The sequence below is a fragment of the Brachycentrus maculatus genome, unplaced genomic scaffold (genome assembly GCF_059751285.1).
Source record: "Brachycentrus maculatus isolate JH-2025_06_01 unplaced genomic scaffold, ASM5975128v1 h1tg000017l, whole genome shotgun sequence".
NCBI lineage: Eukaryota > Metazoa > Arthropoda > Insecta > Trichoptera > Brachycentridae > Brachycentrus > Brachycentrus maculatus.
The window spans coordinates 32,996-57,691 of NW_028280771.1; the positions used below are offsets into that span (position 1 = coordinate 32,996).

Consider the following 24,696-nt stretch of genomic DNA (forward strand, 5'->3'; position numbering starts at 1 on the left):
TTGTTTTTGTATTTTGAAGAAAAGGTATTGTTAAATTATTTTTGTAAATATACTAAATATTTTTCAAATGGGGAAAAAACATTCAGGTTCTTCCTAAAAAGATCTGTACATAGTAAAAAGTTCAACAAGTGGCTTGATATTTATTTTTATACATTGTATTATTTTTTAAACTTAAAAAACGATCTCCTGAAAAATCAAGTTTTTTTTTTATATATTCGTTGTTGAAAGGAGAGTGAGCAATGTAGTAGAATTAGGAAAATTGCACGACTATATATTGTATATAAAGTGATTGTCTAAATTTCTACATCACCCCATAGCAGATCGTAAACTGTCAACGCTTCCACGTGACTTCCATATTCCACTTCCATAAATTGTTCTTCTCGTGAGACGAATCTATAATGCATTCGACAAGATCCATTACCTAAACGTTGAACACGAAGAAGGTACCGTTCGTTCCATAACGATTGAGGTCACATGCAAAAGATGGTGCATTTTAAAAAGTTTTTTAATACAGTCCTTAAGATAGAAATTCTGTGCCTAGTTTAATGCAGAACTTTATGACAGAATGGGGAACATGCTGTTGTTTCTTTAAATATATTTTTTAAAGAAACATAAAGTATTTAATTTTTTTCATGTATATTAATATGAAGAAAAAAAATATTGTTGAATGTATAAGGGTTTGAAAATGTATGATGAGATGCCTGAATGTACGAAGAATGAAAAGAGTCTGAAAGAATTTAAAAATATTATATTTTATTATATTATTTATTGATTCGGCATTAACTTTGTGGAATTAAAAAAAAATTATTTGTACCAGAGGATGAAAACAATTGTCGTTTTCGAAACTAGTCGGAAATAAAAATAAAACTCGATAAAGTGGATTATTCGAGTGTTTAATTTTAATAAAATATATTTTATTCATTTTTATTTGTATTTGAATTTATGTCATGTTTGTATAATGCATAAGAATTTAAAATAAAGAAAAAAAATATTAACGACAATTCTTTTGAAATATCTAATGTAACAAGTTATGCGAGCATGTACCTCATGTCTTCATCATTTTTCAGGCTTCGAGAACTAGTAAGTAGGTCGTAATAAATTTGAAAATACGGGCTTTTCATTATTCATTTAATATTCATATCATGATAACATGCGAACGTATCAGTTGTACATTTATTTATGAAAAACCTTTTTATCTGTTGTCAAAACAACTCTTTTCACTTGAAAAAACATACATGGGGAGGTGGAGTTGTTCCTTTGCACAGAGTGATCGCCAATGTTGGGAGGACATGACAGGACACAATTTGAAGAAGAAGATAGTATAATGTTGTTTTTATATTACTACGTAGTCGTAAACAAAATATAACTAACTAACTAACTAACCGTCACGCCGCTTCCCGCAGGGGTAGGCAGAGAGAATCGAACGCCACACCACTCTGTCTTTGCAAACATTCTTCGCCACTTCTACATTCATGCATCTACTCATACATACCGGACGACTATTACGACTCCTGACCCGACCGCTTTCAAGGATTTGACATACCTGATTGTGCCAAGTTTTCCCCGGTCTTTCTCTGCTTCTTTTTCCAACTACATTTGTTTAACCTCAATTCAATTTGTTTAACCGTTCTTTCTTCACTCATACGTTCCACATGTCCAAACCATCTCAACACAGTTTTATTAATTTTATCGATAGTGCTTATCGATAAAATTGCCATCGCCTTGCATTATTTCCTTATTTCATCATTCGAATATCCATCAAACATCGTTTTGCCACACATTCGTCTGAGGGATCGCATTTCGACTGCATTCAGTCTGCTTTCATCCTTCTATTGTCAACTCCATGCTTCGCTTCCAACAAAATATAGCTGTCTAAATAAGAACATATTGCACGCAGTCAAACTCGAATATTTTTTTAAAATTATTATTGCATGCTTCGAATCCCATGGAGGCACCAACGAGTCCATTCTTCAGCAGTTGCACTTGGATGTCTTGACTCTGGCCAGTGTATGTACGTGACGGATTCTTCAGTTCTTTGGACACGTTGCGCGTGGCAACGAGGATAGCCTGAAACGACTGATTTTGATCGGTAGCCTGGATGGGAAGAGGGGGAAAGGAATATCCCACACGATGGACCGATCAAGTTAAGGCAGCAGCAGGCACCTCGGTGGTTGGAGCGCTACGTGCAGCGCAGTCAAGGGATAACTGGAGAAGAGTCATTGCTTCGACAAGGGTCACAACCCTCAGTAATGAGGAGTAAGACGAAGAAGAAGATTAACAATATATGATGTTAAATCCAGTTTTTGTGAACAAATATTAGTGAACAATATTATTTTTACTTGTTGGGTGATCTATCAAAAATTAAACACGGTTATTGGATTGAATTCTACTTTTATTTACAAATATATATATATATATATATATATATATATATATATATATATATATATATATATATATATATATATATATATATATATATATATATATATATATATATATATATTTGTAAATAAAAGTAGAATTCAATCCAATAACCGTGTTTAATTTTGGATATATCATCCAACAATTCAATATGGAATTCTACCAAATGTCTGCAGTTTCAATAAATTATTTTTACTTATTTTTTTTTAATTAAAAAAATTAGTAGGACACTTGAAAGAAACTTTTAGGGAATTGCGTGAGTGAAAGTCACAATACTATTTTTAGAATTGTCATAATAATAAAGTACACACAAATAGCCATTAATAATAGCGTGTTAATGCGTCAGTTCATTAAAAATTCCCGTAGACGTGAAAACTTTAATAAATCTCTTCTTCTGCGCAGTACTGTACGCTCAAATTACAAAACCAATTTTAATGTTTAAAATAATGGAAAATGCCACTTTTTCTCAAAATCTATTGAAACACGTGTTTCGATGCATTTACTAAGTAAAACGTAAATTAAAAATGCATAGATATTACCGGGGCTTTTTTCCATATAACGCAGTGGAACGGCGTTCCGGCACATTTATCATGGATAATTTTAATTTTTTATTATTTTAAAAATCAATTAGATGAAATAATGTTTGGGCTACGGTAATTACAATAAATATTTATGTATGTATATACTTCGTCAAAATGATAAAATATGGTACATATGTATTGTAATGAATATTAAAATGATATTTGAATATTTTAGTAAAAAAATATTTTTTTAGTAAAAAGCTTGACATAAAGAGTTTCGAGACCTTTTTTTCTTTTAAAAAAAAACGCTTTGGATATTACCACAAAGTGACGGTCGAATCAATTAATGAAATTAGTTTTAAAAATCTTAAGAACCTATATTATATGCCAAAATCTTTTTAAAATAAAGAAGAAATTATTGAGATTAAGAATATAGAAGACTTGACGTTAACAAAGCTCTCATTATTAGATTGTTTTAGTTATTATTTTATAACAAATAAATAAATGGTTCAATATTTTACTTTTATGCAAAATATACTGCCATTTTTTTAGTAAAAATGGAATTTTGTGCTGAAATACAAAATACTTTTTTTTTTTTAAATCTTACAAACGAAACCAAACTATGAAAATATGGTGCAATAAATAGCGGAAAAACTAAGAAAATCCTATATATTATGTATTTAATTAAATAGCTTTATTAAATATTTTCATTCGGCAGTCACTTTGTGGGAATATCTATCCATTTTAAATTTAAGTTTTACTTGGTGAATTTACGATTTCTTAAAATCCATTGTAAGAAATATAATCATAATAAATATATCTATAAGTACTGGTATTTACCAAGTAAAACTTAAATTAAAAATCAAATATTTCTTATATTAAAAGCAGTGTTTAATTTAGTTACATAGAAAATTTAATATTTTTGTCATTACATACTATCAGTGGCGTATACAGATAATTAATTTGGGTGGGCAGTAGAGGTAGGTAGTAATGTAAGCTAGGTACTACTTAGTAAGGTAGGGAAGGTATTGTTTGCTTTTTTTATGTCACGTGGGTAAAGATGGGAACTGCTTTTCTGCCTATATGGAATGTACGCCCCTGCATTTTATTGTTATTTTATTTTACTTTTAGTATTATTTGTACTTTTATTCAATTGTACAGCTTTACATTTAGTAAAAGTATATAATAAAAATAATTACATTAATAAAAATAAAGCCAATTACACAATTCCACTTTTAAGTTATAATAACGATAAAAAACAACAAGATATAAAAAATAAAATAAAAAAGAGTGGGAGTGTGTGTGTGTGTGTGTGAGGAAGGGAGTAAAAGGGTAAGGGTGTGGTATAAAAAATAGATTTTGCAAGAAGGAGAAGGAAAGGACAGGAATTATTGAGAGTGGTTAAAGGATTATTTTTTCTACGTAAGAGGATTAAAAATAAGAATACATACATACACATACACATATACATATATATATATATATATATATATATATATATATATATATATACATATATTTATATATATATATATATATATATATATATATATATATATATATATATATATATATATATATATATATATATATATATATATATATATATATGTATATATATATATATATATATATATATATATATATATATATATATATATATATATATATATACATATACATATATATATATATATATATATATATATATATATATATATATATATATATATGTATATATATATATATATATATATATATATATATATATAATAATAAAAACCTTATCCGCACCCCAATGGTACATAGGACACTGCGTCATATAAACGCAGTGTTTACGTATGAAGGTAAGGTGATCAGCCCTCCGCTTCAGGTACCAGTCCAGGGTAATATTGAATAAATATAACAGCGAAAAAATCACTATTAAATTAAGTGACGTTAGTAGGCATATCAAGTAAATTAGTTTAAATCCGCCTCGATTTATACAAAGTTTATACTTTTATTGGAAAAATTCAAATTGGGGGTAGTTTTGTAGCGCCGGCTTACGAGAAAAATCAAAGAGGTGCCAGGAGCATAGAATAAAAAAGAGGTTCGCTAGAGAGGGACGAAGGGAAGAAATGCGTCGTCTGTATTCCAGATCGATCCGCAGCGTCACGAGCCGCCCACACGTGACTGCCTCTGACGTCATTCGGCGCTCGAGGGTGAGGAGGCCGCGGGGAGGGCGGGAAATCTGGACTACACCCGCACCGGTCACAACCTAGGATCGAAAATAGAGACATTCGTTTGAAAATGCCATAACTAGGCGAAACAATTGTCGAAAAAAAATTTTGTTATGTATTTTTTAAACAATAAAATACATATTCTCAATATTGCTAATACTTAAGGCATTTACTTTATTTTATTAATGTTTTTCGCAGATCCTATATTTAGGATTTTTTACATTTAGGATTTTTGACGGAGTTTTTGGTAAGGGAATGTAATTAATTATGAGTATTTGAATGTTTTTAATGTTTTAGAATTTAATAAACCCTGATGACGACAAGGTTCTTGTCGAAACCGGTAGGTTAAAGTGTACTAATAATAAAAAGTGGTTAAAACAAAATTGATTAATTTTATAAACTTCATTTACTTTGTGGTGAGTCATTTTTACTTATACATATATTTTTTTAAATGTTAGTAATATAAGTATATAACCCCTCACCAAGATTTTTGTGTCTACCGGTTTCGAGACGTACCCGTCTCTTCGTCAGGACAATCACTACCACAGCATGCAAACAATACTACCCGTCACTACCATAGTACTATTCACGCACTTAACCTTTCCAGGAGTATGGTCGTATATATACGACCAATACCAAGCATGATTTATGACGTGATTTATATCAAAACATGTTTAAAACATGATTTTTGTCAAAATTGCCAATGTGGCTATAAATCATGTTTACTGGTGTAAATGTTTTTTTTTATTCAAGAAAAAATGTTGCTTATAGCATCGACTAAGATATAAATTATAAAGAGTAAAATAATATTTTTTTAAACTCACTCCTGGATAGGTTAAAACTACAAAAAAATGTTTATCGCATGCGATTTTGGTCGACCCAAAGACAAACATGTACTAAGGGTTGCAGTACAAACATGCATTAAGAGTTGACGTCTGATATGCACAAGGGATGTTAGTTAAAATACATCGGGTTTATATACTCGTCAGTTGAAGGTAGTGGACATTTTTGTCAACAAATATAAAAGTGAAAATGACCAACCACAAAGTAAATGCTTTAAATATTAATAATAATGAGAATATAATAAAATACAGCTTAGTAAACTCAAAAAATCAGTGTTTTATTTAACATTTAATAGACCCCCACGACGCAAAGCTTGACAACAAACCTGGTGCTTGCTTGAAACTTTCATGTATGTAGACAAAATACGATGTATATTTTGACATTTATTTATTGGAAAATTTATTTAGCGCAGTTTTTCGTGAGGAATCGACGCGCTTTACAATTTACGGTGATTTTGAAGGTGTATAGGGCACTGCGTCATTACGATGCAGAATTGTACAAAATGTTAAATACATGATCAGTCCTACAAGTCAGGCAGGGAGATATCTTTATATTATTTTTTGACATCTCATTAAAGTTGAAGAAGAATATGGAAGTCTGGGCATTTACGGGGCTGACGACCGTCATAGGCTGGTTTGGCACGTGTGTAAAGTGATCACTTTACACACGTGTACCCATTATTAAAAACCACACTACTCAAATTCTTGGAAGTTCTATACATATGAACCAATTTTGAAACATTGTTCTTGAATCGCTAGAACTTCAATAGAGACATCTATCTATGAGATGAAAAGACGCTATTTATTTGGCAGAAACTTTTTTATTAGTATGTGAGATCCGAATCCTGGATTATAATCACATACATGAGAAACGCCAGAAAATATCATTTTAGCTTATAAATTGATCAGATAATTTATTTACAACATTTTGAGTGTGTCCAAATACTTGTTCACAAATCTGGATTATCTCCAATTATAATTGGAAATAATCCAAATTTGTGAACAAGTATTTTGACACACTCAAAATGTTATAAATCATTTTACCAACGAAATTTTCTGTTCACGATTTTAGAGACATATTGCATCGAAAAGTTGGATTTTGACATATTCTAGCGATTGCGGAAAGGTTCAAGAATAGGTCCGATAGTGTATTAATTCCGGGTCTTTTCTGCATCGTAGTGGGTGTGACCTTTTTTATTTTCTCGTCGAAATGCATTCACTCCACCGGTCTACGTCAAGAGCAGACGGTGGCGCACTGTGTGGGCGAGCAATGTCTCTATTTCCAGACAGCTTCAAGCGCCATTTTGATAAAACTGCAACAATTCATCGTGGATCTTCCCCATTACCATGGAAATGATCAAAAATTAGGATAAACTCGGGGATCACAACCGTCGAGGCGCTGTTTAAAGCTGCCAAAGACAAGACAATTACTCTCAAGTGAAGTCAGGGGGACCTGACATGACACGCACAGAAAAAGAGAGGAAATGTTATAGAATTGTCGTATTGCAATTAAATTCATAAAGAATGCGATTAAATTATTATACGGCTTCTATTGCTATTATTATAAGTTTAAGACATTGGGAAAACAAAACAGGTGTCCGAAGACCCCAAAGGAGATCGTCCGACGACATAGTCGCCGTGGGGGGTTAAAACTGGCTGCAAGCAGCAACCGACTGGAGGAAATTGAAAGAAGGGGAAGAGGTCTATATCCAGCAGTGGAGGTCAGAGGGCTCACGAAGAAGTTTAAGACCACTGGGTACTTGGGTAGATGTACGACTGTGAGGTAGAGGAAAGGCGATTGAGATGGTATTGGCAATATGGGTATATACGAAGCAGAAAACCTGAACATACTGTGAACCAGGCAATCGCCATGGATTTTCCTCCAAAGACATCGAAAGGAAGACCAAATAATTAAGGGGTCCTACAGATAACATGGACTAGGTGACGTTGTCCATAATGTAAGGACCTATAACCTGAGGACGGGGAGAGCTGACACCAAGAATACAAAGATGATAAGTTGGGATGGAGCCAGAAAGAAGCAAAAGGTATTCGAGTATATGATATGAAAGATATGGACATATATGGTATGTATAAGGTATGATAGATATGAAGATATCTCCCAGTTTGGACCGGAAAATGAGACAAGCTGCGAAGGTACGCCTAAAATGATTGATTATATACTAAAGTAACCAACATTTCGATGATATACCATAAAAATGGATTATGGATCAGCTAAATTTTGTCCGAGCGGCAAATAGTGGGTAGAATGACGTAGTATACCCCACCCACAATTTGAACTTCTTGCCAAATGGAAATGTGTGGGAGGTTCGTTTGACTTTACGCTTTCCCAGCAACTACCCCGTAAAAACGGATACACGTAAAAGAAAAATACGAGCCATTACTACTCCTCTACTTTCTTCGCGGGCGGGATTGTACGACCCTTTCGAGGCATTTATTGCTGTCGTAATGATAATTTGTCGCGTCGGGACCGAAGCTCGAGTCGCATTCATGAATGGAGCCAATTTTGTGGGAAATGAAACTAGGATTTTGACCTATTTAGAAACGGGGAACAATGCGAAGTGTGGAAATTGCCGCATAATAACTTCTCGAGAATTGCACACCGCTTACAAGAAAAAAGGAGCATTTTCAATGTTTGCATGGCACCAAATTTCAAAATACACGCTAAATTTACGTATGGTCGTATTCTTATAATAGGCTTTTGTCAAGATGTTGGATTTTGGCTAATAAATTAATATGGAAAATCACTAGACTATCGATAACATTCTTATTGCCAACTTACGAAAATTACGTTTTTTCGAAGGCGAATTTTCCAAAAGAAAATGATGAATGAAAATATTAATTATATCGGCTGTTATAAACACAAAACGAGTCTCATACAATCCTTTATAAGTTGAGTATGTTAAATTAGATACTCCTCCCGTCTGACAAAGATCCATTTAACCCTTTAAGCCACAGGTTCCCGAACTTTTTTAGAATGGCGCCCTCTATCAAAATTTCTCGCCAAAGGGGAAAATGAAATGGCCAGAATGTCCCATCATATAAATAGGGAAGGAATAAAAAATATGCATCTTACTCCTCAGCACTTCTATCTATCTCTTTGTGCTTTTTATGCCCTGTAAAGGTCTTCTAGAACGCCCACAAGGGAGCATTATCGCCCACTATGAGAAATACTGCTTTAGATGCTGCAAACGCCGTTGAAATGCGCTCCCTCAGATGAACGTGTGGAAACTCATTGTATGACATAGTTAAAAACGAAATTATAAAAGAATGTAAGGTTAAACTAGGGATAGTTGAAAATATTAAGAAGAGCTCTTTTAGGTGGTATGGACAAGTGGAGCGAATGGATAACAAGAGAATGTAAAAAAATACAATACCCATACTTTATTTTATAGTGTGACACTTTTCGTATAAATTCGTAAAATCAGTTGCGGCACCTAAAGGGTTATATATACCTGAAGGCCAGGACAAAATATTATGCTTTTGGGATTGAACACTTTGCTTTAGGATGAGCGTCACTCGAGCGTTAGGAATGGTCGGGATAAAATTTTGATATTGTACCGATTTTGTAATTTAAACATAAAACTTGTTCTAGTTTTGTCCACCTCCGTAGTGTAGTTGTCAACACGTTTGGCTACCGCGCCGGAGGTACTAAGTTCGATTCCCAGAGTGGTCAAAATAAAATGTTGTAATTTTTCACATTCATATTTATTTAATATTACCCTGATACCTGATGCGCAGGGCTGTTCACCTTACCTTCACATAATTAACGATCAACTTAAAATTGCATCAGCTTGACGCAGTGCCCTATGCACCACCGGGTGAAAATGAGGGTAAGAAGAAGAATACTTGTTTTGGTAATAAATTTATTAAAAAAATTGATAAAACATGATTTTTTTCATGATATATTTTTAAAATCATAATTATTTAATGTCGGTGTAGTATAACTCCATAATTTTGAGAGCAAGGTTGGGGGTTAAATAATAAAAAAATAGTCATCAATAATATGCTTTATTTAAATTAAAATATAACACCTATACAGGTCATTGGTAACGAAAGTACAAAAAAAAGGCTAAATTTATCTCATCATTTAAGAAGATGTAGAGCCAAATATGTTTTTTTAACAAAAAGTATATTTTTAAAACTTAAAGAAAACAAAAAGGATTAAAATATGAGTAAAATATATCAAATGTAAGAAAGAAAAATTGTTTACTGATAAACAATACATGGGTCATCAAAAAAAGATAGCAAAAAAAGTAAAAAAATAACGATAACTAAAGGAGATACCGTAGAACGGGGCTACTTGAACTTTGATGTGTTACTTGAGCACAGTACAAAAAAATTAAATCTGTATTTGGTCTACAATAATGAACGTATCGACATGATTCATTGTTTCCCTGACAGGTGACACTTATTGTCACGATACTTCGATCGATACCATGATCTAAATATTTTTTTTGTACTGTAACACATCAAAGTTCATGTGACCCCGTTCTACGATACATAAACAAAATAAAAAATTTCCAAAAGCATGTAATCTTATTATTAAAGTAAACAAAAAATTATAAAAAAAGAAAATATGTATTACAATAAAAAATACTACAGTAAAACCTCGATATAACAGACTGATTGGGGGGAGGGGGTGTCCCTTAGAGACGAAATTCCGTTATTTAAAAATAGATTTAAAATAATAAAAGAATTTAAATATGTATGTATTAAGATATAAATAAACAAAACAAAACACAAACAAAATTCTATTTATTGTCTTTAGAATTTCTTTGTGAAGTGACGTTGCTGTTTGATATCGTTGCGCTTTTGGTAATCCTGCTTCGAAAAAGGAATCAAGTTCTGCTTGCACTTTTGAAGTTTTACATAATTTTGTTCATCATCATGGCCGCTATTTTTTTTACATGTGGCGACACTTGAATTTAAGCATTTATAATATTAACAGGACGTTTTAATGTTTTATACATTTCCCTGAATTTTAGGTCCTTTATATCCGAAGTTCGTTAAATAGAAGTACTTTATATCGAGGTTTTACTGTAGTTTATTGAAAAATGTTTTTCACAGGCCAATGCACAAGTCATTGTACAAGTATAACGTATGAGTATTTATTTAATTTTTATGAATTGCGATTCAAATTCATATATTCCAACGGAAACATTAGTTTTTTCATCATAGTCAGCCCATTCCTTTTCAGTTAGATCTATGTTGGTGAATTTGGTTCCTGAAAAACAAATTAATACAATAAAAATGTATATCAAAAGTTTTCTCTGGAATATGTTAAAAAAATATCAATTTGAAGTCTGCCTATATAGTGAGGTGGTTAGCTCACTTGAATCCTGCTGAAATCTTAAATTCATAACTAATTTGACTTCTAACTAATTTTAGTTGATATTTCAATCAAAAGGATAATTCTATCCTTACAGGGACATTGGTCAAGTGTCGCCAAAAGATTTGTATAAAAATTATAAGAAATAATGCATTACAAAAAGCTTTCTTTATTGATTTGAAGATATCACACTAAAGTATCCTTATAATATGAACTACCACAGACGGAGGCGTTGTTTAAACTGCGGCTGATATGCGAATGTAAAATATAATATTAGCCGCCAATATATGGCGGCCGGTATGCCGATGGGTTAAGGAGAGACTAATCTAGAATGACGCATGCCAGACTATTGTATTCGCATGATCGCGAGATATTGTTGCTACACCAACATACCCACATTTCTTACAGAAACATATATAAGTGACCAAGCGCATTTTTTACAAAAACGTGATCATTGACTATTTGATATCTTACTAGCTTGATATTGCCCTGAAAAAAGTCCCAAAGGAAGTCCAAAAGTTTCAAACTTGGAAGTATAATATATTGACTTGTTAAAAATGACTAACAGCATTAATGTTTATTTTCTTGCCAAGCAAAAGTGACTTAAATGGCCCTTATTTTACATTTTGTTAGTTGGTCATTTTCTCCTGTACGGATATGATATACATATGGAATGGTCTTATTACACATATGGGTAGACTTGTCGATAGGTTTGTGAAGTATGGCTGATTGCGGCTCCATCAGTTGGGAAATTGGTGAAGTAGTTATTTAACATAAAATTATTATTATTATTGAAATTTCAAGTACCATTATCTTTGCCATCGGCCATCCACCCTCCTCTTGGAGAAAATTCAACTGGTTCGATTCCTCTGCATTCGAAAGCCACAATAGTTTCATATTTGCCATCCTCATTCATGTATGGTTCTGAAAAAATATTTGTTTGATTAAATTTACGATTTAATGTATTCCAGTATCAAGTACATATCGCTCACTCCTTTCAAGAACGTCATAAATCAAAAATCGTCAATTTTCAGTTGTGTATGTTCTCGGAATGCCCAAAAAATGTACTATATCCCAGCAAAAGCGGCATATTTTTAACTTAATATTTACCCGCTACAGGGCAGAAAGTGTTATTTTTGCATTTTGAAGAAAAGGTATTGTTTAATTATTTTTTTTAATATACTACTTATTTTTCAAATGGAAAAAAAAACGTTCAGGTTTTACCTAAAAAGATCTGTTGCACAGTAAAAAGTTCACTAAGTGGCTTGATATTTATTTTTAATACATTGTGTTATAATTTAAAACTTTTAAAACGTTCTCCTGAAAAATTAAGTTTTTTGATATATGACGTTCTTGAAAGGAGTTAGCGATATTACTGAATAATAATAGTAAGTTTGGAAGATTTATGTAACGACATTATCGTAAAATTATTCATTCGAACCCTTATCAGCACCCTAATGGTGCATAGGGCACTGCATCATATAAACGCAGTGTTATCTCGATCGTTAACACACAAAGGAAAGGTGATCAGCTCTTCGCATTAGGTCCACGGTAATATTGAATAAATATGAGAGTGAAAAATCACTTATATTTATTTGCCCCCCCCCTAGAAATTGAACCTGAGACCTCCAGTACGGCAACCGAGCGTGCTGACCATTACACTACGGAGGCGGACAAAATACTACCTCATAAATAAATATTATGTTAAATAGAATTTTATTATGACTGCCGAACCAATTAATTAAAGATATTTATTATGATACATTTAATTCTGTTTTTTTAATTCTTTAAATGTCTTAATTAACACATTGTTTGCTGAAAATGCTTAAAAGCGTCTTAAACATACTGTTGGTAGAGAGCGGGAGGCACTTATAAGCGTTCTATTTGCTTACTTTTGGAAGAGCGCGAGAGATGTCAAAAAACATTGTACAGATCGGAATTGGGTTTGCAATTACTTGTGATTAGTACATGACCCTAATAAGTATATTAATTAGGGTCGGGGTTGATAAAAACGGCCCAACAATGTGTTAATAATATGGATTTCTATAAAATAAACACAATCCCAGTCAATAAATTAAAATATAAAGGACAAAGTGCTTTCAGCTCCTGTGTAAAAGTCGTGAAGTAAAGTTAAAGTTATCTACTATAAATAATTTAAATATTATGTATTAACTTCTGTTTTTAATGATTGCCTGATTGTAAACATCATACCTGCTGAAATTATGAGATAAGTTTTGAAAGTATTTGATGATAATCAAACGTTGCCAACTTTAAAATATATTGAAAGAGCTGAAATATACTGCAAGATTGAATATTTTTCCCAAGAATAAAAATAATAATTACATTCCATAATATTTTTTATAAGAACTTAAATCAAAACTTGATCAAAAGATGGCAGTGACGAACGTTTTAACATTTTAAGCAATAGATGGCAGTAGTATCCACAGTAAATTAATAACTGCATTGTAGGAAACAAATATTATAGAGATAAAACAATTAATAAGAACTGAGTGATGAAAGAATTTTTACCATTGGGTGGGATAAATTGATATGTCAAATAATTCAATAAAATTCAATCCATATAAAAATCTAACTAAGAAATAAGTTGAGAATATACAAATAAATATCATTTTTCAACTCACTACACATGGGTAGTATAAATTATTAGTGCAAATGTAAAAAAATATGAATAAAATTACTAAATTATTAAACTAGCTAGTAAATAAATTAAGTAGTACTAAGATACATACTATTGCTTCCTTCAATCACGTCCATCGAATTTTCTCTCGAACAAAGCTTGCATTTGATAAGAAAATTGCTCTCGGATCTATTGTGTTTACATGGCACTTTTTCGGATTCAGTTATTACTTGCCATTTGTCAGGCACTTCGCCGCAATTGCTACATTTAAGCTTCAAAAACCATTGAAATTCCGGATGACATGTGTACAACTTCTCAATAAACTCCATATCGGCTTTAATTTGAAGGCCAATTTTAACCATTTTGAAACTGATTTAGACCGGCAATTGTTTTTCTCAAAATAAGAAATCCTATGGGGGAAATTTCTCGCCACTAAACGTAATATAAATACAAAAAAAAGAAAACACGTTAACGGAGCTGTCAAAATAAGCGGCTAGTAAAAGCGCAGACAAAAACTCATAGAACAAAGCAAATATTCTATGGATTCAAATATATTAAAATACGGGGCTACGTGTAACATTTTTGATAAACCCAAAAACAAAAATATAATAAAAACTATATTTAACGAATAATATTTTTGGAAACTCACAGATGAGGCAATTAATAATGGAGATGACATTATAAATTTTCGATTCCATTATGATACCGGTTTTTCTATAAATATGTGCGCATAAATTAGAATAGTTATTGCATTTTAGATAAATTTGTAAAACGATTTACTTTATTTCAGTTTATTTTTAAATTTTCAAACTATTTTATTTGAGAATTAAACGGAACCGTTTTATCAAACTATTTACACAAACGAGTATTACAAAAAACAACTACTTGTACTGTTCCAATAACAAAATTCCACATTTGTAAAAATACCTGAGGAACGTGAAAAAAAGGGACGTAAGGAAGGAAAAGGGGAAAAAGGAAAGATCAAAGACAAAGTCAAAGACAAATTGTACGAAACGAGTGACACACCATGATATCAATGTCGAATGATAATGTTGAATATTGAATCGACTTAGTTTTCAGCGTAAAAGTAAATTAAGTTTTTGGTTTGTCTTTTATTTTATTTTTTTATTTGTCAGAAGATCAGACACTGTATTTTTTTTATTTCCACTGTATGTATTTACTATTACATTTTTATTTCTTAATTCTTCTAACCATTATCAGCATCCAATTGTGCATAGGGTATTGCACCGTATCGAACCATTGTTTCTCTGTATAGAAATCTATTCAACATAGTAAAAATAATGTAAAGGAGGAAAATAATATTTGTATTCGATGGTATTTACGATTTTTAGTTACTCATAAAATCCATTGAATGCCTGGAATCTGGTAGATAGCCTTGTCGAATGCAGTTTTACATCAATAATGAAACCGGTTTTGTTGCATTGGTTGCACATTGGGTTCAATTAACTCATACAGGAGTATATATTTATATTTCTTACCGGTAATGTGGTTAAACATTAAGTATTTACCGTAGATAAGTATTGCTCAAATAATATGTACTAGTGGCAAGAACCAACTTTAATCCTTTTCCACTCTCCCAAACCCGCTGATCCTTGACCCACTTCCTTTTGAGAGACAAGCTTAATTTTTCCTCCTAAAGTTGTTCGCTGGACACTTTAGGAGGAAGAATTAAAGATAAATAAAAAATGCAACATTGAACTAACAACACATAATATCTAATTACTGTTTTTGTATGTGTAAGTAATATGAATAGTGCATGGTGTGGTGAATAGTTTTGTTTTCTGCTGATGTAGAGATTGTCCTGACGAAGAGACGGGTATTCTTCGAAACCGATATACTATATAGTATCTCGGGTTATATACCTACTAGCATAATTGGCATTATCCGCTTCCTTAGGGTATTGGTTACCACACTTAGCAACCATACTGGATTTCCGTGTTCGATTCCCGGGGAGGTCAAAATTAATATACAAGAGTATACTCTATACCAATGCTTTACATACTCTAATATGTATTTAATATTAGTCTGGACTGGTACCTGAAGCGCAGGATTGATCACCTTGCCTTCATATGATTCACCATCAACAAAACACTGATCAATTTGATTGTGTGCGGATGAGGATAAGAAGAATATCTTATATTTCGTTATCTTTATTTTTATTTTGAAAAAATGTGTTTTAAAATTTCATTATTTGTATTGTTCTTTTGCATTTTGCTTCGCTTCCACTTTTAATATATTGAATTATCAAAATTAATATATTATTACGTTGCAACGCGTTGTAGGCATATTTACGAAAAAAAACACAAAAATTATTTTTTTTCGGGCAGGTAGGTACTTTGCGTTATCTCATGTTATCTCTCTCTCTCTGTACCCTATAATTAAGGTGTGTATAATGACGCTTTTTACTGCCCGCAATTACTGTTTTTATTGTAATACATGAGAAAAATAAACAAACGACTTCGTTTATCGTCGAACGTAGTAAGGATTTAACCAGTTGACGAATTAACCTATTTTCGATTGTGAAAATTATAACTGATGACTTTTAAAATACTAGTTCGTGCAACGAAATTATGAATGAAAGTCGTGGCAAAAAATTGTGGTCATACTTTAAACTCACATTTTCAATTTGTTGGTCATATTTTTAGTATGTATATTTGTTCACAGGTACTTACCTACCAGTTTTAAAACACAGCAAACACACATAATATGTAGGTAATGTTATATAGGGTGAACTCATAAGTGAATGATTTTTTTTAAATAACTAAGGTATTTGAAAAATAATTTCGATATTGCGAATTGACATTTTTTTTCTCTTTATTTTACATTCTTTTGCATTTCACAATATAATGTAAACAAGTACAAAAAAATACAATAAAAGATCTACATTCAAATACAATACAAAGAGGTATACATTATATTTAAGGATAGTAAAGGGCACTGGCAAGAATACAAAAGATGTTATCAGAAATAAAATTAGATTTAAAGTGTCAATATAAACTATAAATATTTGAATTTAACATAAAATATAAAATCAAAAATCAAAAACTTGAAATTTAAAATGAAAAAAAGTTAACAAATATGAACTATATGAGTTATACGCTTAAGAAAAATGATATCAGTACAATTAATTTTTCTATGTGAAACATATCCCACAAATAGATACCTCTACCATTGAGGCAATCACTGTTTATTTTTGAGCAATTCCTATAACGTGGACTATCGAATTAAAGATAGCCTTTAAAAAATAAAAAAAAAAACATAATTCGGTTTTTAGAGTCGATTATTCAAATCTAATCACGCCAATCAGTGAGCAAATATGGTTGCAAATCGAGTATTTCTATCTTCTAATTAACTTGACAATTCGACATGAAAAAAAAGCTGGAAAGAAATATAAACCGATTACGAATACTATTCGAATAAGATAACCGAAGTGTAACAGTTATCATTAGTCTCATCTCTAGAAGTGGAGCAGAGTTCCTGCCTAAATTTTAGAATGTTGTTTTTTAGATTGTCAAGAAACTTTGGACGATTGATGAGCGGCTATTTTCATTACCTATTGCAAAAATTGGCGGATTCAAATCGGGCGATAGACGTCACCAAATTTCAAGATGAGACATCCACGAAAAAATTAACGTATAATGATAACCAAGCAATTTTGGAATATAGAGCTCTATAACAAATTGTACGCATCTACACTTTACAAAAAAATCAAACCTGACTGACAAATGTTCATTTAGGTTTGGCTCACCCTATATTTGAGGTGACCATGAGAATTTAGGAAGGTATTTGCTTCCCAGAATACAGTGTGTGTTTTGACATGTTCAATTGGTCAAATTTATCAAGCGTTTAGCATCTAAAACCTTAAAACCCCTATAAAGTTTATTTGAGAAGAAAATTATACCTAATTTGTAAAACTGGTAGGTACTAATTTCTTACATGATTTAAGTCTTTCTGTGAATCTGCGTCATTGGAAGAACTACAATATAAGTACCTACCCCGTATGAAATAATATAAATGCTATAATTGCATGAACAGAACCGGTCTTTGCCTCCTTGGCATCCTTTTGCTAAGGTTTTCGGGCACCCAAAGGTCGAAAATGTCGTCCAATTTCTTATCGACTAAAAAAGGTCATAATATAGTTTACAGGCTTCTCATCTGACTTGTGGTCTACTAAAACTACTTAATTCGGTATTCCCAGATGGTTTAAAATAAATACAAATGTCATACCAACATAGAGGGCATACATGACTCCCCAGTATGCAGAATTTGTATGGAGGATAAAGAAACACCAATCCACATTCTCTATAACTGTGATGAACTCGCTAGCAAACGAAGTCACTTCCTTGGAGGACCACTACTGGACTCCGAGAAGGTGAAGCTCCTACCAACAAGACAGGTAGTGAGCTACATGACTCATGTAGGTCTACAGTGAGCTATGATACAGAGGGAGGTCACAATAGACCCAATGTGATCGCAGTGTCATAAGGGACGCAAGATCCCTTGACTTCATAATAAAAAAGAATAAAACAACATATACTTATGGCTGTTGTGTGCTGTGTGCGGTGCGCTGTGTCACGAGATTGATCAATATATCCAGGAGTTCCAAAAAAATTGAGTAGTGTGGTTGTCATTCATGGGTAGAATAAGTGAATGTTACACGTGTGTAAAGTGATCACTTAATCAGCCTATGATAGGTCATAAGTCCTGTAAACACCCAGACTTCCACATTCTTCTCCGTGTATGTTGAAATGTCAAAAATATAAAATACATATAAATGATTTTTTCACTTTAGAAACACTCAACATCCTTCGATAGATTCATGTTTCCAATGCCTTTATTGCTTTATTATGCCTTTATCTATGTTATTATCTGGGTCGTTGGCTTAGTGGCCTGGAGGACTATTCCCAAGAGATCTAAGCTAAGATAGAAACGCGTAACGCGTAGATGCTTCCTCAAAATGCGTAACCTTCTTAATAATAGAAACTTCAACATCAATCTGCGCCTGAGAATTATACGATACTACATCGGTTAAATGCTTCTCTGTTGCGTCGAAAGCTGGACTTTCACCCAAGCTACCCCATAAAATTGAAGTAGGTATTCGAAATGTCGTGCTTTGGAAGAATGATCAAATATTATGGATTGAGAGAGTTCGAAATGAAGATGTTTCAAGACCTACGTAAAAAGAGAGAAAGAAGTTAAAAGCTATAGTTAAACGCTTTAAAGAAAAGAAAGCTAAAGCTTATGAAGAGAGACAAATACTAAGTAATACGTATTAACGTACATAACTTACTAACTAACTAATTAACTAACCATCACGCCGCTTCCCCGCAGGGGTAGGCAGAGAGAATCAAACGCCACACCACTCTGTCTTTGCAAACATTCTTCGCCACTTCTACATTCATGCATCTCGTCATACATACCCGACGATTATTACGACTCCTGACCCGGCCGCTTTCAAGTATTTGACATACCTGATTGTGCCAAGTTTTCCTCCGTCTTCCTCTGCTTCTTTTTCTAACTACATTCGCCTCATAAATTTGTTTAACCGTTCTTTCCTCACTCATACGTTCCACATGTCCAAACTATCTCAACAATGCTTATCTCAGCCTTATACATATTACAAGGCAATGTGGACGATTGAAGAGTAGTAAGAAGACTACCTATAGGGTAGAAGATCCACTATAGGGCTTTGTTTAAGTACGAAAGATAACGTATTAATTTCGTACTTTAGACAACTTAAGCTTTGCTGATATTCGTGTTAAAATAAATATTCATCACGATTTTTCACTACCGTTAACTTTCTGACAATATGGATCCACAAGCCATGACAAAATATCAATAAAAGGCCGGAAATAATGTTTAAGTTAAATACACTACGAAGTTAAATCGTCAACTTTCGTATGGAAACCAATCCCCAGAGCACAAGATCGTTCTACGAGGAGAGATACAGTCAAAAGACTTCTGGAACAGTCCACCATGGCAACCATTCGGCTGTCCAAACTTAAAACACAGTAAGGGACATGTTTTTGTAGCACGTTTTTTTTGCATTTTTGGACTAAGTAGATTCTACTTAGTCCAAAAATGCAAAAAAACGTACTCCAAAAAAATGTCCCTTACTGCGTTTTGAATTTGGACAACCGCATTGATCCTGAGTAATTTCAAGATTGTACGAGATTTTTTTTAAATCACAATTTTCCTCTGAAACGCATATGATTGGTACATTGACTCCTTGTCTACAAGTCTTTTAATGATTTAAAAATTTATGAGATATGTAAATATGATAATTTCCGCATGGCGTTGAATGACCGCTAGAATTTCGCATAAATTTCCCGTTATGGATATAAAATTTCAGAAAAATATCGTTTTTTAGTTTGTTTATTTTTTGTACTACTAATGAGACGATGAGAGTTTTTTTCATTAAAATTATATACTCTTACTAGAAACTCGAGTTATCGAGAGAAGTTTTTACTTTCTCCTAAAATTACTTAGTATTTAACGAGGGAAATGTTATATGGGGTAATTATTTCTAAAAAAATATTTATAAATTATTTAATAAATAAAATAATAATAAAGCCCTAATCCGATCTCTAGACGAATGGGCGCTAAAACGATGGACGATAGATGTTTTAATGGAAACATTAAGGGAATATATATGATGCGATTTTTTTTAATCTTAAATTTATTTTGCATTAATTCTTTAGAAAAAAAATCTAAAATGTACAGAAACATTTGTCACAAAAAAGTTCGGGATAATGTCCGTCGGGTCAGCTAGTTTATTATAAATCAAAAACCCTTATCCGCATCCGAATGATGCATAGGGCACTGTATCATATAAACGCAGTGTTATCTCGATCGTTAACACGTGAAGGAAAGGTGATCAGCCCTCCGCTTCAGGTACCAGTCCAGGGTAATATAGAATAAATATTAGAGTGAAAAAATCACTCATAATTATTTGACCCCCCTGGGAATCGAACCCGGGACCTTCAGAACGGTAGCCGAGTGTGCCGACCATTACGCTACGGACGCGGATATAATATAAATAATGGATGATAATAATTATACTTAAGTTGTACAACCTGCTTCCATTATCGATAAACTCTTTAAAATAGAAACTAAATATAAAAAAATAGGCTTTACATAAATGGATAATGGAAGTGGGTATATATTATATAGATCGTATCATTCGGCCATTTCCATCGTATTTAATTGCATAAACAATATAGCAAAATAAATGTAAGATTAAAAAAAATCTCATCATATATATTCCCTTAATGTTTCCATTAAAACATCTATCGTACATCGTTTCAGCGCCCATTCGTCTAGAGATCGTATTTCGACTGCATTTAGTCCATTTTCATCCTTCTTTTGCCAAATCCATGCTTTAATTCCATTCAGTAGAGTAGATTCATTTTTTTGTATATTTTTTCGTTATGAAGCTTTTCACGAGAACTCGATAAAATAAAACAATTTATCATAACTTTGTTGATTTTGAGTCCGCCTCTGTAGTGCACTAGTAAAAGCAGTTGGCTACCGTACTAGAGCTCCCAGATTCGATTCCCAGGGAGGTCTAAATAAATATAAGTGATTTTCACTATCATGTTTATTTAATATCACCATGGACTGATACAACAAGCACACGACTGATCACCTTGCCTTCATTCAATTAACGATAAAAATTACACTGCTTCGATACCGTTCAGTGCCCTATGCACCATTGGGTGCGGGTAGTGTTTAAAAGAAGAAGAAAAAATATTTTTAGTTTGTATTTTACTTGGTAAAATAATAATGCTTAACAACAGTACATCAAATCGAATACAATGAGCAGAATTAAAATTCATCGCGTGGAACAGAAAAGTGAAAAGTGTATAGTATTTCTCATGGGTGCTTCGTGATGGGCAGCATTCCAATCGTGACTGGGCACCGAGTAAAAGTGGCATTCAATAAATATGACGATTTCAGGTACGTGGAGGTGTTACTTATACATTTTTTATAACGTAGTTTTATTTTGCCTGCCAATTGAAGAATATTTTGAAGAGAAGATATTCATGTGGTTTGATAGTATGTATTACAGTATGCAGGCGGTAGAAATGATGCTTAGTACTGGTTGGCACACAGTTACACGGCTTACATTTTATATGTAAGCAGAATCGAACCATGGAATAATAATAAAAAAAAGCATAAATACAAAATATGTAGTATATATTTTGCATTTCAAAAGCCAATATAACACTATTCTTATCATCCATTATTCATATTGTGGATGGATATTATAGTTGATCAACAAACAGGTAAAAAGTATAAAAATTCTCTAGTACACAACTATGATGCCTGCTTCACCAACAACGAGGGATTGCTGGTCCCAAGAGTGAATAATAAATATGGAATTAGAACACTTCAATACATATCAATTCATAGCGGAGGTAAGAGGGCAAACAAAAATATGGACCAAAGGCAAAATGAAGGAATGGGTAAATTATCGAGAGCTAATATTGTAAAAAAAATTAACTTATTTTGTATGCATATTATGTCAAATACATTTTTTTTAAACATATGTAAAAAGAACTCCACCGACGAGACACATATATTGGCTTGATAAAAAAATAAAATATTAATTTTGTTTTTGAAATTTTAAATGAACGTATACGTATATGCACATACTCGTATGTACATGTATGAAGGTGCATATATTTAACAAATAAATGAAAATTAAAAAAAAACATTCTTCACTTTGTGCAATACACTTAAAAATTCTACTTCATGACTACCGGATTCGAAATAACCATTCATTCATCAGATCAACTATAGATTAAAGTGTTATCATAACACAAAGCCAACAATGCTTTAATGATATGAAATATAAGTTTAAAAAAAAATACTTTGATAATTGTGCTCTATACTATTTTGACAGAGTTCATTGTTGTATGCTCCTCTTCATCCAACAATGCCATACTGGAATATAATATAAATACATCAACCTTTAGTTAAGGTACATCTCTGTATTAAAAATAATAACGTTGATCGCTGACCATTCTTTTCCCGCGTACATTCAGTCAGTCGTTAGCAACCGAGCGGCAACCATGTCGGCCTTACGAACCGCCTTAAAAACCGTATCAAAAGATGCAATAAAGCCGAATACGGCGGGAATATCAACAACAATAAATAACTTATTCCCATATAATAAAGAAAATAATACACGCGAAAATTATAAATCAATCTTCAATAATAGTGCGAATTTTCAAGCGAGACGAAAAGCGTTCGAATCAGGAAAAAGCTCCAATTTTTACTCCCAAAATCGTTCGTATTCGATTGATCAAAGTGTTAAGATTAAGGGTGACGGTGTTGAAAGTTCCGTGCAAGTGCGTAAGCGATCGACAGCCACTGTCGAAGAGCTGGATAGTTCACAAGCCACATGTCCTTACTCAGCCAAGGAGCTGGAAACATCGAAGCCATACTCTGAAGTTCCCGGTCCGAAGCCTTTGCCTATAATCGGGAATACTTGGAGACTAATCCCGTTTGTCGGACAGTATCAGATATCAGACCTTGGTAAAGTGTCCCAAATTCTTCACGATGAATTCGGGATGATCGTGAAGATGTCCGGGTTGATCGGAAGACCTGATCTGGTGTTCGTGTACGATGCTGATGAGATTGAGAAAATTTGCAGGCGAGAGGGGCCCACACCTTTTCGACCGTCTATGCCCTGTTTGGTGGAATATAAGAGCATTGTCAGGAAGGATTTCTTCGGGGAACTGGCTGGTGTCGTCGGAGTGTAAGTATAAAAATGCGAGCATTTTTGCCTAAAATTTTCACTTATGAATTACATTTAATTATAGTAAATTTAAACATAAGAGTAAATAAGAGTAAATCCGCTAACGGAAGAAAATAATTTGGAATTTTCAGCATTTGCTAGGCTTGCGTATAGCGAGTGTTTCTGCCTAGAATTATCACTCATGAATTACATAAAATTAAACTAACTTTAAACATAAAGAGTACATCCACTCACAAGTAGGTGTAGGCTATAAAACTTAAAAAATTAAAGCCTTAGTAGGGCCATGATAAGCGGTTTTGCATAAGCTGTAGCTAGATTTTTTAAAGAAAAACATTAAAAATAAATTCATACACTCATACAAAAAACGTTAAAAATAAATTAATACATATTTCTGATAGTTACAAAGAGAAGTTTCATGTATAATTTAGATAAATTTATTAATTTAAAATTAAAATCAAATGTATCTATTAATTTTCCTCTTCTGTGCATCATTATATTGGGTTAGATTTTATGCTATGGATATTGAATGTGTAGTACAATTTAAAAAATATGTATGTATATATGTATTGATATATTATTTATACATAAATATACATTTGTATATATTTATGGGTATCTATGAAATCATTTATTTTGAAAACAGATCCAAGCTTTAAAATGCAAAAAAAATGGTTACATTGCCTGACTATCTGGGATCAGTTCCTTCCTCTAAGTAAGGAAAAATAATATTTAAAAAGCTGTAAATGTAATAAAAATTTGTGTGAAAGAGAGATAAGAGGAAGAGAGAAAACAACAGGATAAATACGAGTCAGAAGTTTAACCAATGACATCAGAAAAAAATTACGACTATTGAGGGTCATCGATTCCTCAGGATACCCATATCCAATGCCAACGAGTTCTTTGGCATTTTTATTA

At 32.4% G+C, this 24,696-nt stretch overlaps 2 protein-coding genes across 2 annotated transcripts in view; one reads left to right on the plus strand and one right to left on the minus strand.

The window, feature by feature from the left end:
• Window positions 1-10,018: 10,018 nt before the first annotated feature.
• Window positions 10,019-14,479, minus strand: LOC148313161 (UPF0587 protein CG4646-like). The gene is made up of 3 exons (XM_088266971.1): window positions 14,107-14,479; window positions 12,164-12,280; window positions 10,019-11,251 (listed from the first exon to the last, which is right to left on the minus strand). The coding sequence occupies exons 1-3, from the start codon at window positions 14,354-14,356 to the stop codon at window positions 11,136-11,138; spliced, it is 483 nt and encodes a 160-aa protein (XP_088123097.1). The 5' UTR covers window positions 14,357-14,479; the 3' UTR covers window positions 10,019-11,135.
• Window positions 14,480-23,067: 8,588 nt separating this feature from the next.
• The window catches only part of LOC148313162 (putative cytochrome P450 301a1, mitochondrial), a 30,771-nt gene continuing 29,142 nt past the window's right edge, over window positions 23,068-24,696 (plus strand). The window contains exon 1 of the mRNA XM_088266195.1: window positions 23,068-23,781. Within this exon, the coding sequence (XP_088122321.1) occupies window positions 23,093-23,781 (689 nt within the window). The 5' untranslated portion in view covers window positions 23,068-23,092. The remainder of the gene's footprint in view (window positions 23,782-24,696) is intronic.